Source organism: Morchella importuna (genome assembly GCF_003444635.1).
Source record: "Morchella importuna strain M04M26 chromosome Unknown Morimp01GS058, whole genome shotgun sequence".
NCBI lineage: Eukaryota > Fungi > Ascomycota > Pezizomycetes > Pezizales > Morchellaceae > Morchella > Morchella importuna.
In genome coordinates, this window is record NW_025763455.1 from 22,661 (window position 1) to 38,851 (window position 16,191).

At 45.3% G+C, this 16,191-nt stretch overlaps 2 protein-coding genes across 2 annotated transcripts; one reads left to right on the forward strand and one right to left on the reverse strand.

Moving 5' to 3' along the window:
* Positions 1-1,517: 1,517 nt before the first annotated feature.
* LAJ45_11148 (uncharacterized protein) lies at positions 1,518-3,337 on the reverse strand (the record flags this gene model as incomplete). The annotated part of the gene is made up of 5 exons (XM_046120658.1): positions 1,518-1,782; positions 1,839-2,206; positions 2,287-2,669; positions 2,745-2,961; positions 3,074-3,337. The coding sequence occupies 5 exons, from the start codon at positions 3,335-3,337 to the stop codon at positions 1,518-1,520; spliced, it is 1,497 nt and encodes a 498-aa protein (XP_045966115.1).
* A 7,355-nt stretch (positions 3,338-10,692) lies between these two features.
* LAJ45_11149 (uncharacterized protein) lies at positions 10,693-11,439 on the forward strand (the record flags this gene model as incomplete). The annotated part of the gene is made up of 1 exon (XM_046120659.1): positions 10,693-11,439. The coding sequence occupies one exon, from the start codon at positions 10,693-10,695 to the stop codon at positions 11,437-11,439; it is 747 nt and encodes a 248-aa protein (XP_045966116.1).
* Between the last annotated feature and the right edge of the window lie 4,752 nt (positions 11,440-16,191).

Here is a 16,191-nt window from a genome sequence, read left to right on the forward strand (position 1 = left end):
TTTCCGGCCATCGTTGAGGAACGGCTTTGTCGTGGGCTTCCTTCTATGGATTCCATCTTCTGCTAGTACCCGTTGGGCTGTATCACGACTTATATCTAACCCCGCTGTTGTCCATTTAAGTTAATTATAATCAAACATTTGTGGGTCACCAGTACACTATCAACACATACCTTCTCTTGCTAGCTGTGCAAAGGTCATCCGGCAATGCCTGTAGTCAGAGAGAGTAAGCGCAATTAAGGCCTCTTTCTCTTCTCTTGTAATGACCGCATTACAACCCCTCTCGGTATTTGGTTTTGGTGCAAGGGTTTTATCTGAACAGAGATCCACAATCCCAATTTCTCGCGATCTTCTCCTTGCTTCGCTGATGATATTACTGCAGGTTGATATTGTTACTCCTGTATTGGCAGATATCTCTGCCAATGTCATTCTCCGGGCCCCTTCAAGTGAAGCCAATGCAACAATTTGACCTCGTTTGGCCATGGTCGTAGTCTTCCTCCGTACATTCAGCATCGTGTAGTAACTGTTTTCTCCTATATTCAAGTTTGAACGCGTGCCAGTTTCTCTTAGTACCTGCCAGTGACCTACTTTGATATGATTGATCTTTGTACTTACTATTGGATCGTTGGCGCATCCAAGACACCTGTACCTACTACCTGCACCTATCATGCGGACCCGGCCCTTTTTAAAAACGTCAGCGAAATACGAGTATTAACTACATATGCTTTGTCTCGCTACAGTAAGTGTTTGCGAAGGAAGGACTGGCAGCGCGACCCTTAAGAGTCAAAATAATCTATTGGTCACAAGGTGAAGCTGCAAGAGACATTTTGGCTTTATAACTGCGGTTAGTGGACTACATTGCTATAACATCTTTTGTACTTATAAGGTTTCTATTTTCATCTGCAACTACCGGCTCGCAGTATAAGGATGGCTGTGAGAGGTGATATAAATTCTCGCGGGTGAGTCATGAGCCGTCACTCGTTTCATCAATGAAATACGTTTTTGAAATTTGGCCTCCGGTTCTAGGACAATAGGTGGTCGCTATACATATTGCCTGAAGTAATGTAGGTGACTCTCCTGCGGATATGGTACCGTGGAAGCTTTTATTTTTGTGTCGCTTTGCAGTCTTTGCTATCTCTTATAACTATATTTTCTAGCACTGTGTTAAGACAACGGGTTTGGTTGTCTCTTTGGTACGTGTTTGGTTATCACGTCTTTAAGTCAACGATACAATCCGGTTATCCTGTGTCTCTTATCTAACCGCCGCCTAAAAAACACTTTACTCCTGAGTGACAGCGAAAGCTGTGCGCGGATAAGGACGGAACCTATAGGACCGGAAGTGAAAAGGGATATACAAATATATCGTTAAATCTTAGGGTCTATAGGTCATCTCATATTCGGCGTTACTTGATCAGCGTCCATTTATTATTATTTTCAAATATACTAAATTATTACGTTAAACGCACAAGAACACAAGTAATTTTAAATCATCAACAGCCCCCGAGAACATGATACCCTGATTACGCACCACAGTGAATCGGTATCGGATTGTACCCGCTGAACATACAGCTTGGATCCCATTTCCTCTTCAAATCCTTCAACTTCGCCTGCCGCCACTTCTCATACCCGTAAACGGCACCGAAGCCCTCCGTGCCCTTTGCGTAGTTCATGTAAACTGCCGGCCTATCGAAGCCGCTGTCGGCATGCAGAATCGCCATGATCTCATTGACCCAGTCATCCGCCGCTGCATCAAGTGTGGCGTTCTTGTATGAGATACTGAAGAGACTGTGTATTCATCTGATCAGCAATGCTAATACCAAGGGGGGTGAGCCAAGACATACATGATACCTGTCTCTTCACGCCATGGATAGGCCGTGGTCTCTGCCGGCACAGCCTGAACACCCTTCACAGAGTACGACTCGAAGACGACCACCGCGCCCGCCCACGCAGGATCCGCAACGAACTCTGCGAACTTTTCGTACACAAGCTGGATCGATGGGAGGTGCCACCCCTTTGTCGACACGCCGCTTAGCTCCTTTCGGGCGCGGCTTTCACAGGCGGATTGGCTGATACTCATGCCATTGGCGCTGGCCCAAGGCAGTACCAAGTCATTCATTGAGAGGTACGGGATGTGGCCAAACACGGAGTCCAACTGAGCGCGGGCAGCAGCTTCAGGAATGGAAGAGACAAAGTTCACAAACAACCGTGGCTTTACACCGTCAGTATTCGGATCATGATGGTGCTGCACATGCACCAAGCCGGTTAGATAGATGGGAAGAAAACACCCACCTCTATGGTCACCGGATCGACAAAGAACGCGACCAGGATAGTAGTCTCAGCCGGTACATCAAAGCTATTTAACGCTTCAAATACCTCCGGAAGCAGTGTGGTGTCGTAGATGATGTCGGCCATAAACTGCATTCCTCCGTTGGTTGCATCATATATCCGGTAGGTGGCCTCTGTGATTATGCCAAAGTTCTGGCCGGCCCCTCTTAGACCCCAAAAGAGCTCTGGGTTTGAGGTGTTTGAGACAGTGATGGTCTCGCCGGTAGCGATGGTGAGCTCGGCGGAGAGGAGGTTGTCAATCATCAGGCCGTGGAGGCCCTGGAGCCGACCGTGGCCTCCACCCAGCGTCGCGCCGAGGAGACCGACGCAGTCGCAGCCACCAGTTGCTGTAAAGCTTGTTAGTAGGAGCATTCCAACATGGCAATATATATGCCTGAAGTAGGTAAGTTTTGAGTACGCACGAGTCTCCTTTCCAACAGCCTGAAGCGCGGCCATGATCTCACCAATATTAACACCCCCGCCGACAGTGACCGTGTTTCCGGCGGTGTCTATATCGATATCGAGAAGAGTGGAGATGTCAATCATGAATGCGTCTTTGATGCGGTTAAGCGACTCGGACCACCCATGGCGACGGTTCCCAGCAAGGACCTGATGGTCCGTTTCTAGTGCATACTTGATCTGTTATACCATGAGTGATTTAGTGAGCACACGTATAATACACCTAGGCTGACATTGATCCAGAAGAGCCAGATGTCAATTCAGGGGCAAGGGCCCATATGGCCATACATACAATCTCACCGACGTCCTCCCCCGCGCCGACACTAACAAAGGCAGTGAGCTGGGGGTGAACGGTGCTGTAACGGTAGGTAAGCTCCTTAAACAGCGTGCTGTTGTCGCACCTGAGGGCAATGGTTGCATTAGGCGAGAGGCGGGGCCCCAGGTCGGTCCTTATACTGTTGGGACCAGGAGAGCAGGGGGCGTTTTCACAAGAAGCTTCAGCAACGGCCGCAAAGGCCACAGAAACTGCGGTGAGGACACTAGTAAGGAGTCTCATGGTTGATGATGTCCGTGGAGAGGAGAATAAGACTGTTTTTCTTTTTTTTTTTTTTTGGGGGGGGGATTGTGGGAGTAGATATATACACACTCGTACTCACGTACCAGTATGTACAAGTATATAGCACTTGTTCATGACCACTCCGCACTACCCCAGATCAGGCCTATGTTACGCACCACACTCCACCTCGTACTTAAGGTTCGACTGTCTCAGCTCGGCGGCCAAGCACAATTAAAAGTGCCCCACATGCCACATGGCGAGCAGATCGGCCTGCACTTGATCATCGACCGTGATTATCTCAGTTTCATTTGTGTCACCATATATTGACAAAGTAGATCAGTAACTAGAGTACCTACCTAGAGTACTCTACGAACCTGTGTAGGTAAAGTCAGAATCTTACAACGGAGGTCCTATACCTAACTGGCAGATCATTGGCCAATGCAGTGAGTGAGGTAATCTTGGCCCGGAATGCTTACCGAGCTAGACAGCATAGTGGGGTTGAGGTGCATGGGCCCGCACAGCCTTGGCACACCTCTATCTGTCATTGATTAAGATTAACCAGGAATAGTGCAAGGGCCGATACGCTCACCACCAGCCAAGAAATCCACTATCCTGTAATGATAGAGGGTATATCCGGGCCATGGAGGAGAAGGCTCGGCCGTGTTTTTGGTGACTTGTATTCTTAGGTCTAGGGTGGACATCAACGGTTCCAAGAATTGAGGAATTGGTGATTGGAAACCGCTGGTATCACCAACGTCTCATTTTGCAGACATAGACACATAAGGAATACTACGATAGAGGTTGTAGTATTCGGAGCATACCTAATGTTACATTATATCCGAACTTGCCCTGTGCATTTTTCATATTCCCTCGAGCATTACGGAGATAGTGAATTCCCCGATACCTAGCCCACCTCGCCCGAACCCCTGGGCTTAGGCCGGAAAGGTGGAACAAATCGATGGGAGGATTTTGAAATGTCCTAGAGTACCGTTACGCGTATGGAACACGGAACCATAGAAGCTCATTCGTGCACACTCCCGCGGATTAGAGTATAGTAGGTGTTAGTGGACCTGCTGCATGCAGCTGGACTACTTGCATACCAGCAAAAGAACCACAAAACGCGGTTTCTCAGGGCAAGGATACTTTGTATGGAGTGGCGCCGTTCTCTCATACAAATAATCCCTGTTTCCGTCACTTGCATTCTCTGGTTCTTTAATTTTGCTGGTAAGCAAGTACATATATACCCTAGAGTAATAATCGCCCCACCTTTATGTAACGGGCATGTGAGTAAGCGCACAACATGCTTATCGCTTGGATTACTACGTCTTCATTGTTTTGTCATACCTTAATTCTACCTCATGTGCCGTACGTGTAAGTGATGACTGCAGCTGTAGTTTGCGGCTGAGACAATTGCAACATTAGACCTGGGAGGTAACTGCCTGGCATTCGGAGATCCGTAAGATACCGGTTAGTGAGGAGTAGTAAGCTAACTCCAGTCACTTGGACATATGCATATTGCTACGATGGATTCGACGTATTTGCAACTATGGATTCGACGTATCTGCAACTACTGCGTGGGGCTTTTCCTCTTGGTCTTGGTTTGTCGTTAACCACATGCCAAGCCTGTAATCATTCGGCGCTGGCTTGGCGCTTTTTCGCACACATGCGCGACCGCGAGTCAAACATAGGGTCTCCACTCTACAATTATGTGGGGAGGTTCAATGGAGCCTTTGGCCCCCCCCATGCTGATCTACCGCCATCCATCTCCCCCTAAACCTTTGGAGGCCTTCGGCCCTTCTACCTCTGTCAGATGGCATAAACTAAATAAGGGCAGGAATAGGTTATCCTTTATAGATGGAACCACAAGATAATCCACTTTAATCCTGCGTAATGTTTCGTCACAAACTGATGTACAGTACGATGCCAGTCGTGAGCGTCAGGCGCAACTAGATTTCCACAACCTTTTCACGGCGGGTTAGTACACAAGATATTAAATGTCAAATTATTGTTATTTATCTACTATTTAACAACTATACAAAAACCCAGCTCTCCAAAGGATCAATTGTGGTTGCTGTGCTGGTACCCGTGATGGTTCGGGGGGCGTGGCGACGCCGCGCCTGACGCTCACGACTGGCATCGTACTGTACATGTATACGTATGCATGGTACGCTCGCCCACTCCTACAATCAATAGGTATATGTGTAGGGGGTGTCAACGGCTTATAGCTTCGTAACCAAAAAGCTAAAAGTAACTGTGTGGTAATAATGATGAGCTTCAGAGATCTTTATCTTACTTGTGAAGTGAAGTTATGAGCTTGAAGCCGGATGTCTAATATATTCCATTTCTTCACTTTCCCGACAGCTGGTTGGTCGAGAGCGAGGAACCCTAACCCACATGACAGCCAGCACCCCGAATTGAAGTTATTGGTGGGCTTGGCGCAGGTTAGGGCGATATACCGTTAATTCTCGCCAAATCCACTATCTCCGCATAGGTAAATGGTATGTCCGGACCAAAGAAATGGCAGCATCAGTAGGGTTTCTGCACATTCGCATGCCGAGCCTTCTTTTCTTTGGTCCGGACATACCATTTACCTATGCGGAGATAGTGGATTTGGCGAGAATTAACGGTAATCTGCCTGGGTCAATGATATGTTATCTTGTCTTGGCACCAAAGCCAATGATCGACTGGCCCGGTGTTAGTGCATCTATTCTTCGTGAGTCGTAACGGCATTAGATCACTAAATCGATCTCTAATTCACAATGTTTCAGGGCTAAGGCCGTTAACTCATCTAAAAGTGGATTTCCCGAAAGTGTCGTACAAATGTATACTGTCCAAACCTTTTCTCGTCAAATCAGCAGTATGTGTAAACCAAGCAAACTTGGGATAATCGCACTCGCATTACGAGGGGTGGGTGTTTAAGTCGCTTTATCTGAAACCTTTTTCCCTGCCTTTCTTCATGCATTGTTGTTGCGTGGATCAAGATTCTTGCGCGGTTTTGTTGTACAATTGTTAAAAGACACGTTTCTGCAGGTAATCTTTTTGAAATGGCTACATGCACAGCATGTAAGTCGGCAGGCTGGCCGATTGCGGTGGTCAGTGAAAGAGAATCTAGCGATCGGAGCCACATCCGTACACCCCACTACCGTCACATGGACAACATACCATGGCCTAACGATTCCCTCTGTTTCAGCCTCCCAGTGGGCGCGCGAGTGCGAGGACAAAACCGTCAATCCCGGCGCTTCCCATGCCTGATCAGCCACATCCTCTCTGTCAACATCCCCAATAGCCGCGCCCACCCAGTTTCCATAAATAATCTCTATCTCCCCCGGTACTGGGCGCAATATGTCCTCCCCCGACCTAGAATCCAGAATATCGAAAAGTTTGTAGCCCCTGCCGGTCTTCCCATCCCGGAGTACACCCCCCCGCCCATGTCCTAGCGCCGTCTTCTTTAAAAAGAAGACCAGGGTCGATAGAATTTATCTCGTTAATGGAGGGTACAGATATCCCACTAGCATGGATCGTGTGAAAGCGAGATTGTGTTAACAAGGGGCGAAGGGGGAGCCCAGATGGAGGACGGGAGCAGGTGCTTTTTGTTGCGCAGACCAAACGTGCAGGTAAACAGTACACCCCAGGTGCCACGACCTTTGGGCTCAGGAACCCAGGAAGGCTCCGTTGCAGTGTAATTATTCTTTGCCGAAGATAGTGCGACGAATATCAGACAGAGGTATAAAGGTAGCTGCATATTGTTCTGATCGATAGTAATTTGAGCGGAGGATTTAGATTAGATGTCGAGATTATCCGGATCTCCGGCTATTTATGTTTAAGAAGGTCTTCCCAGAGTAAGTATCTCGTAGTCGACACCGAAAGAGGAATATGAAATGATCATTACCTGACGAGCTCAAGGAGGCCGGTAAGCTGAAGGTGAGGTTATATTATGGGTAGTAATAGTCGGTGTTGTGGTCCAAAGATAGATGGCGTATATATATATACGTAGGCCGCGTCACCCTGGCAAACAAAGTGTTTTCCGGAAGTCACTCTCAGTCTCAGGGCTATCACAGTAACGAGATTCTCTACACTCTACAGTATATAGAAAAGAATCAGTTTATGAATCAAAATATTTTGGTGTGAAATGTATCGGCGGAAATGTGCTTGCAGTGGAGCTGAATCAATTTCTGGTGTAGAAATGAATCAGGAAATGAACTTTAAGTTGCATCTATGACTTTTATTTACACATACACATTTCCTTTGTGTCAAATTAAATGCTTCGGAAAGGTGCTAGTAAACCCATCCTGGTTTTCTCTCGAAATGAATCAGGAAATGGACATTATACTATATAGCTAAAATAAAAATAAAAAATCGTACAGGGTTGAACCTGGGCTACTGCGATTGAACAGTCCACGTCTTATCACTTACGCGCGCTATTGATAATTGATATACTAAGCTTTGTATCTTTGGCGTATCAGGGTGGGTCGGCTGTAGCGGCAAAGAGACATCAGAAGCCTGAGGGACTTCAGAGAAGGCATCGGGGGTGGCATAGGGAGGGAAGTTATGGTACCCGACCACAGCCTGTTGAAAGGCGCTAGAAAAAGAATAAGAAAAGGCATTTCTAGCTGGTCTAGGTGCAGCTCGAGGGAAGACATCGGAAAACGCACCAAAAAAGGCGTTAAAAAAGGCATTAAAAAGGGCATCAGAAAAGGCAATTCTGCTACCCACATAGCCAGAGAAAGGCGTTAAGAAAGGTCCCAGAAACTATACCGGACAAGACATCAAGAAAAGGTATCAAACAGGCATCGGAAATGATATTTCTGGTCCAGGCGCAGCCCGAGGAAAGACATTAGAAAAGGCTTTAAAAAAGGCAGTAAAAATGACATTAAAAATGGCAGTAACCAAAGACCGCCAAGAGCAGCAAGGTACTCGCCGATACAGGTAGGAGTATTCCGTATAAAAGAAAAGGCACAAGAAAAGGCACATGAAAAGACACAATACAAGTCACCAGAAAGAACATCTCTGGCCCCGCATACTAGCCTGGGAAAAGGTATCAAAGAAGGCATCGGAAAAGCCATTTCTGATCCAGGTGCGGCCCGAAGAAACATATTAAAAAAGGTATTAAAAAAGGCATGAAAGAACGTATCGGAAAATAGCTTAAAAAAGGTGGATTTCTAGCTATGGAAATGAATCCCTGGATGCATTTCCACTACCCCTCCTATGAAAACGAACCAATTGATTCATTTACATAGCTAGTAGATATTCGTCTCTATATATTTAAATTTAATGACTTTTCAGGCACAGGCAAATTCCGATCTTAGTACACAAGTGGACGTGCGAATTATTTATTCCATTACTACACGCTTATATCTTAATCATTATCACCAGCTTGGTAGTATCAGGATCATCTGCATACACAAATACCCGTTCATGCGCAGGAAGCTAGGTTTACCTTTACCGGCTAATTAGAGTCTTGTAGACGGTGACTGTAGAAAGCTCCAAAGACCATTGCGCATATAGGTTGCATATGACATGAAAGTTTTCAACCCACTAGGCCCGACTCGGAAATAGGCCCCAATTAATCTTGATACTTTTTATTTTCGCTGGAAGGTTTCTGGTACTACGTAAGACAAGTTCCCTCCATGATCGGGTATTGATAGCACTATCATGGCTTCCTTCTTTTAGGGCATTTCGTTAGATATTCCTATGTAAGTCTCACATAGAAGATTTTAAAACAAAAGCTTTGTCGGAAACCTTTACCCACAAACAACAGGGAATATGCGGACAGAAAACGAGTGGGTTAGCCCCTTGCTTGACACAATATTATGGCCTAAAAAAGGTTTCAGAGCCGCGCTGAGGTATTGAAATTAAATATCTATATCACTCATAGGGTATCGTGAGGATTTGTAGTAGAAAATGATAGATCACATTCTCCTTGCCCTCAACTTAGATGTCCTGGAAGTCTTTGGCATTGTTAATCTGTACTGGTTCGTAGTCCAAGGTGGATGATTAGAATTCTACCACGAGCATATGTCTTGGCCTGGCCGAAGTGCTCTCTTGAGGGCGGATTTCAAATCTAACTTGATCATAACTAGTAACATCGCACTTCGCGATATTGTTCATACCGGCGTGTGTAATACCTTGGTGGGCGTCTACCCGAAGATATTGAGGTTTTGCGCTCATCCCTTTTATTTCAGGCCTTGGATTAATCCGTCCTAACCGCGTGGCATACCGGTGCGCGCGTAAGTGGCTTTCATATTACTCCTTGTTCACCAGCTGGGTGACTATTTCTTCAATATATCATAATTCATGATCAACCCGACAAAACCAATCTAGACGTACTCCCGCATGGAAAGCCCTCACGCGACATCGCCACTATTCTTTCTTGTGAAGAGTAAAACAGTAATCAACTGACAATCATTCTAATCTCTTCGCGCTTTTTCTTCTGTTGAGGGTCAATGATATACGAGCATGTTTGAAGTGTTGACCAATAATATTTCCAGACGGTTTTTGGTTAGCGGCCAGGGCTTGTGGCGCCACACCCCTGCGCCACGGATAATCCCTAGCAGTCCCGTGCTCATGTATCACCGGGTTTACACGGAAAAGCTTATGTTGACCACATTTCACAAACTGGATAACGTGACTTACAACGCAAGCCTGTTTTGTTTGGGGAAATGGCCAGTGCTAAGCGATAATTCTGTAGCGTTTAAACTGATGATATTGTAAACCGGATTCCCTTGACTTGATGGTTTTTTTCCTTCAAGTCGTCGCAGAGTCCTGCCCTATTTATACATGTTGGAACCTACGCCAAGGCCCGCTTTCTAATACTAACTGATACAACGATAATAGAATAAGACAATATTCCCGAGGATAACCCAGATAGAAAAGCGCCCCCGCATAGTTCCGCCCCTATTCTAATTCCGACACGTAACCGTGAACCTTGCAATTGCCAGTCATCGGGTTGTATCATACTATTGTCCTAGACCTACTTCCCTAAGTAGAACAGCCTGCAGCCGTAAGCCCCGCTTCCTATTCTATTTCCGGGTGAGACACCCAATAGTAAGCGTGCCGTCACAATAGTATAATACTAGTGTGGTAACACCGCGTGCCCCTACACTACCCGATACCTTTCTATGCTTGTCCCTCGGTTACCCGACCGTCCTCGCATCACGACCCGTCACTCGTATTCCTCACTGTCCTAGACCTCTAGGACAGCGCTCCGTAGTTCCTGTAACAGGTTTTATCATGGTAATCAACTGCATCCACCAAAACAACTCCTAAAATTCAGACAGCAATCTGAACACTCAACACTGACACCATCACGCATATAATATCACGAGTAATATAAGTATCCTCTTTCCTCATTTTCAATGACAACGGCACACCTTTTCTCACCCCCTCTACCACCAAACTCTGTAACACTCGGCCGTCTCGTCGCCTCGAAATGTCACCCCGACAAGAGCAACTTTCTCGACCCACTCCCCCACCACCCCAGCCTCTACGAATGCTACCGCACCCACCACCCCACCTTTTCTGAATCTATAGTGTTAGACGGTCGCGAGGTGTCGGAAACGGAAACAACATTGACAGCCACAGATATAACCACGGTGGACCTTCAAAACGCGGACGACTGGTTTACGCGTCTGTGTTGTGAGGAGACAGTGTGCAGATGGATTGATAAGGTGTCTGAGGGTGGTTGCTCTGTGTATCTTGTTGTGGGCATGCGTACACGTTTCAGAGCGGCCACGGTAACGGAGGTGGGAGAGGGATCTCATTCTGTCGACCAGCCATGGTCAACAGAACAGGGAGACTGGATCTTTGCGGTGTTGTATCGGAACGTGAATATTAACGTCATACCGGACTTGCCGGTTTTGAAAGTCTCGTCGTTTGTTCAAGCAAAGACAGACGGTTCAGCATTATCGATAGCGCCGGGAGATCGAGAGATGGTAAAGTTGTTGACGAGGGTCGAGGCCCTACGCATAAGAAGCTTGTATGAAAGGATTGGTTTTGTAGCGCTTTGGATCGCTGCTGGTGGCTTTCTTGCTTTTTTATTTAAGCAGTTGCTTGAGTTATTACCTGAGCTATGGACTCTGTCCACAGTTTCAGATTACTATTGAATTTATTCCGACACCATATCACTCTCCTTTCTACGGAACCTATCCTTAAATTCTCAAAATTCCTTTTTACATGCTCTTCGGGAATATACATTGCTAAGCTCAGTCCGGCTTTTCTCGCGACTTAACCTATCATACATCACAAGAGGTAGATTACTACATTTAATTTATTGCAATCAAGATTTCTCGCTCTCCTACTTTGGATAACTACATCACTGCAACGGAAAAGAAGGTTCTAGGCAGAAATGCAACAGAGGTGCTCGCGTGGAATCGAATCCCGTCTCCTCTGGCAAACGTCCTCCGGGCCTATTCCTTGCACAGTGGTTGCTGGACCGAACTACTGGGATTGGGTAACGAGTGATAGACTGTGAACCGATAAGGACATCGAGTGATGGTTTATGATTATAACAGTTAACAAGATCCGTCCTTCTCGCATCCAATTCGAAGGTTATTGTAACGAACTAATATTTAAATTTATCTACGAGCTATTCGACTATTTTAACAAGAAAACGTCCAAAATCTACAAGCAGTTCGCGCGAAAACTGGCTGCGCTCAGATATGGCCTGCGCAGACACCCACGGGGCACGGGTGCGAGTGATGGATGGTAACGTTTTGCATTGCTGTAATATTCGTAGAACAGTCAGCTCACTAGCGAATGTTACTCCCCAGATTCTATATCGACTACATATTGTTTGTATACCGCGAATCTCCTAAATCTTGATCCCGCAGAGGTTTTGCTGACATATATCGTATCTCAACACCGTAAGGCCGGCGGCTAAAGAATCGGGTTCTTCTATATTCTCCTTAAAAGCTCTTCCTAGTAAGTTAAACTGGATAATGAACTATTTTACTCCTCCCACGGTGTTCCCCGGCACCACTGCCGTCCATAATGCGTTGGAGACAGTTCACCGACGGCATTTCCGACATTATTCACAACTAGTACTGATCTTATTCCTTCAACATTCATGACATATTCATATGCGCGCAATAAGCCAGAAGTAGTGATGGGCACGAGACAAGGCGAGACCAGACCTCCCCAGGTTTCTTCTCGTCTCGTCTTGCTAAAAGTCTCGAGAATTAGTCTCGAGACAACCTTTCCCGTGCCCATCACTAGCCATAAGTCTATGCAGAAAGAGCCTTGCCCATAGTTGTCCTCATGCTCATAATGTATCGTTGACTGCTAATATCAAACTCTGCTGATCGCTTTGGTGCAGTATCCCCAGTTATATGGTGAGATTACAGACATTTATATCGTTCTACAAAGCGCCAGAGAAGTCAATTTGTAAACCAAGAACTTTATGGCTACGGATAGTTTCTATGGTGTCCCCCCGTCACTAAATTCGGCAGGGTTAGGGGAGTTGTGTTAGTGCTAGATAGTCTATGGCCGGGCATGTATCACTCGGTGTGCGCACGGGGACCACTAAATTTCTAAGAGCTTACACGTGTCTTTCACCATGAGCGAGAGCTGTAGACGAAGGTGATGTCAAGATTATGATGAGAGGGTGTGTATTATAGCTTACATAAAAATAGATCTAGTGCTTTCGCTGGAGGTCTACTTAGCTGATACATTTTAGATAGTTGTCTTATAATTATTTTGAATATAGCGAAATTGATTTTAATTATCCACCATACGTTGTGGCGCAGGTGGATTGACGTGACTAGAATAGTTGTGGGAAATATGGGACATGTGGTGCTTGTGACGGAGGACAGTTCAGAATGGCCACGGTGTCCTCGCTAGCTAGAATTGTCTACAACTTTTCATTAAGTCTTGCTTGCTTTCTTCCCTCTTTTCATGACAATCAAGATAATCATGCGACCTTTAACAAACTCAGCCCCATCTTCCCGCCAGTGATTCACGTAGGACCAAAATCCATCCTGAACGTACTCCTCGTTCGCTCCGGGAGATATATTCAGTATTCACGGATGCCTCATAACATAATTAGCTAAAGAGTACGCCGTTCATTTGCCTTAGCTCACGCTATATAGGAACATAAGACAATCGACCTTCGGTGTCCGGTTACTCCTATTGAGGATGTGCCCTAATCTCCCCCCATATCCCTGAAGGTATAAAGTCAATCTTGGCGTCGTAACATTCCGCTGACAATCGATGTACTCCTGCGCTACCATGGTTTTCACACCATATCCGAACATCCGGACAAGGCCGGATGGTGATTAGGCCTGCTATAATCCAGAGCAACTTGCAGTGACGAGAGATCTCAGATCATATGAGATATATATATATAGCAGCGCATCATAATCTTTAAGTCATGACCTAATTATCACTTGAATATGGCAAACAGATGAAATAGCTTCGCCCCACGGGGCCATCTAGAGGCACATTGGGCCATATCATCAATACCTCGATGGTAGGTAAAAGCACAATATGTACAAGGGTGGGGCACCTCGAGGAAACTCCTTGGTCTTTCCTCGCAGGCCACTGTTAACCGAACTGTTTAGACGATATTTACGGCTATCCCGAATGAAGTTTTGTGGAGAATAAAATGTATAAATAGGGACATTGTATCCCTTCCCTCATCAAGCCTTCAACCCCCACCACCTGAACATATCAATTCTTTGAAAAATTTAAAAAAAAACTCGACATGACTAACGTAAGGAATTCTAATCTTCCTAAGACTACCCATCTCTTTCCCCAACACACTTACGTATTGATCTATCGAATATAAAGAGTGAAGGGTCCTCTATTTATATATAGTGTAAACAAAGGAGAATGTTTAACACGTACGTACATCTTATTGCTTGAACACACAGCTGCAGTATAAAGAACACATGTTGTATTATTGCTGACGTGACAAGAATATGTTCAGTATATATGAATAAAAACTCTGTAGTAAGTATGTAATATTTCTAAGAACAATACTGTTTACTCTACATTCTTTGAGACCTTTTCATCGATACGGATTTCATCACTCATTTCTGAAACCTTATTGAATACTTATCACATGATTTCAGCATTGGAACACTCACGGAGGTGAGATCAAAAGAATTTGTAGCACAGTGGTTTTGGGCCGGATAATAGAACAGTATAGATAGTGCTAATTCTCGATCCCGAGCCTGTTTCCGTGTCCTCAGGTGGTAATCTCTATACTGTCAACCTCTGAAATCTAATATCGATTCTGACTTTGCGTCAGTTTTGATTTTATTAATAGAGGCCTGCATGCGTTGAAAGTTATCTTATACGTGTATCTGGCTGTATTCGATACTTTTTCTATTCCTTTTTATGTAATAAACGCACCCCTTGAAGTAATGATTCGTGTATCATCAAAAACGTACTACACATTATTTCCTGAAACACTGCAATTGCACATACAAAATTCAGCTATATGTGGGTTAAGTATATTTTCCAGATGACTTATCACTCGGAAAAAATATGTGTAGTGATCCCATATATATATCCAATAGGTCATGTAATTTATAAACTCTTAAGCTTTCCCGATGCATTAAAACTCCATTAGAGCCTCCAGAATGGACCAAAACCTCTACCAGATCGACTGTCGCCACAGCCTGGATGCGTTCTCACCGTGATAAGACATGATTGATTAGGAGCAAAGAGTTTCCCGTGCCCGCCTGATTTTAGTAGCTATATATATATACCCTCTCGGCTGTTCCGGTCTCCGAGCCTCAAAGGTAATGGCGAACGTGCCTATCTGCATGTTGTCTGCCTTGCTCTCCCTTATCGTGTTTCTATCATTGATCCTGTGTGGCAGCATTGGTTCGAAATGCCATCTCTCGTTGATCTACGTACATGTAGTATATCTTGTGTTCTAAGGACAGGTAATGTAACATGACAGAACACGGAAAATAATTCAACGAGGCCAATAGAGCAGAATATGCAACAGGACGGACTGTAACGGAGCGATAGATCGAAGAGATAGATCATAGCTAGGGTAATTGCGCAAACTGGTAATGTACTGTATATAGTACCGCCCATCTAGTATTGTAGTATATAATAGCGGTGTAGCTATATAGGGCAAAATTAGATAGTACAGAGCAGATTTCATGGAGACCATAGCGGAATATTCGTCAGGGCCCTGTGTAGCGTAGAAGTATATCCGGTAATACGGTACTTCCGGCTATAACGGCAACGGAGCATATATCGCAACGTAGCAGAAAGCATGATATGAAATATTGATGCTGTAACATGAAATATGATATATTAGGTATGGAAACCTAAGATATCATTCATTCCACAGCTGATGCACATCATGCACGTAGCTATAGGAGGTGTCAAGTGCTTTTGGTCTCGCAGCTAGTATTTGTCTCTTGTTCGTGATGGTCTAATACCTGAGGTTGGTGTCCAAAGTAAGGAGCGAAAGCCTTGGTTGCTTGCTTTATATCCAACGGGAAATACACGCCCATATATACCCTCCTACGGCCACACACAAAATCCGGTTTCCTACACAAGTGGGTCCACGATGTCATTACTCGTCATATCGACGGCGCCAGGATCGACAATTTACTAGGATATCAATATATTATATCGGTTGAGAGCTGTCCACCACGCAGTGCATCGGTGAGAGCCTTCAAGAATTGAACATGACCAGGAAGCTCGGCGCTGGAAATGTTCGCTTTTAATTTTCGTATCTTGCAAACTACATGTACATGTGCCAAAAACCTTAACCTGTCCTAGGTAGTTGCGCATAAAGTACCGAGTGATATCTAATGGTTCGCTCCACCGCCATCAATATATTTAGACAGCAGGCTGGGGGTAGAAAGCGGTGTAAGGGGAGCAATATA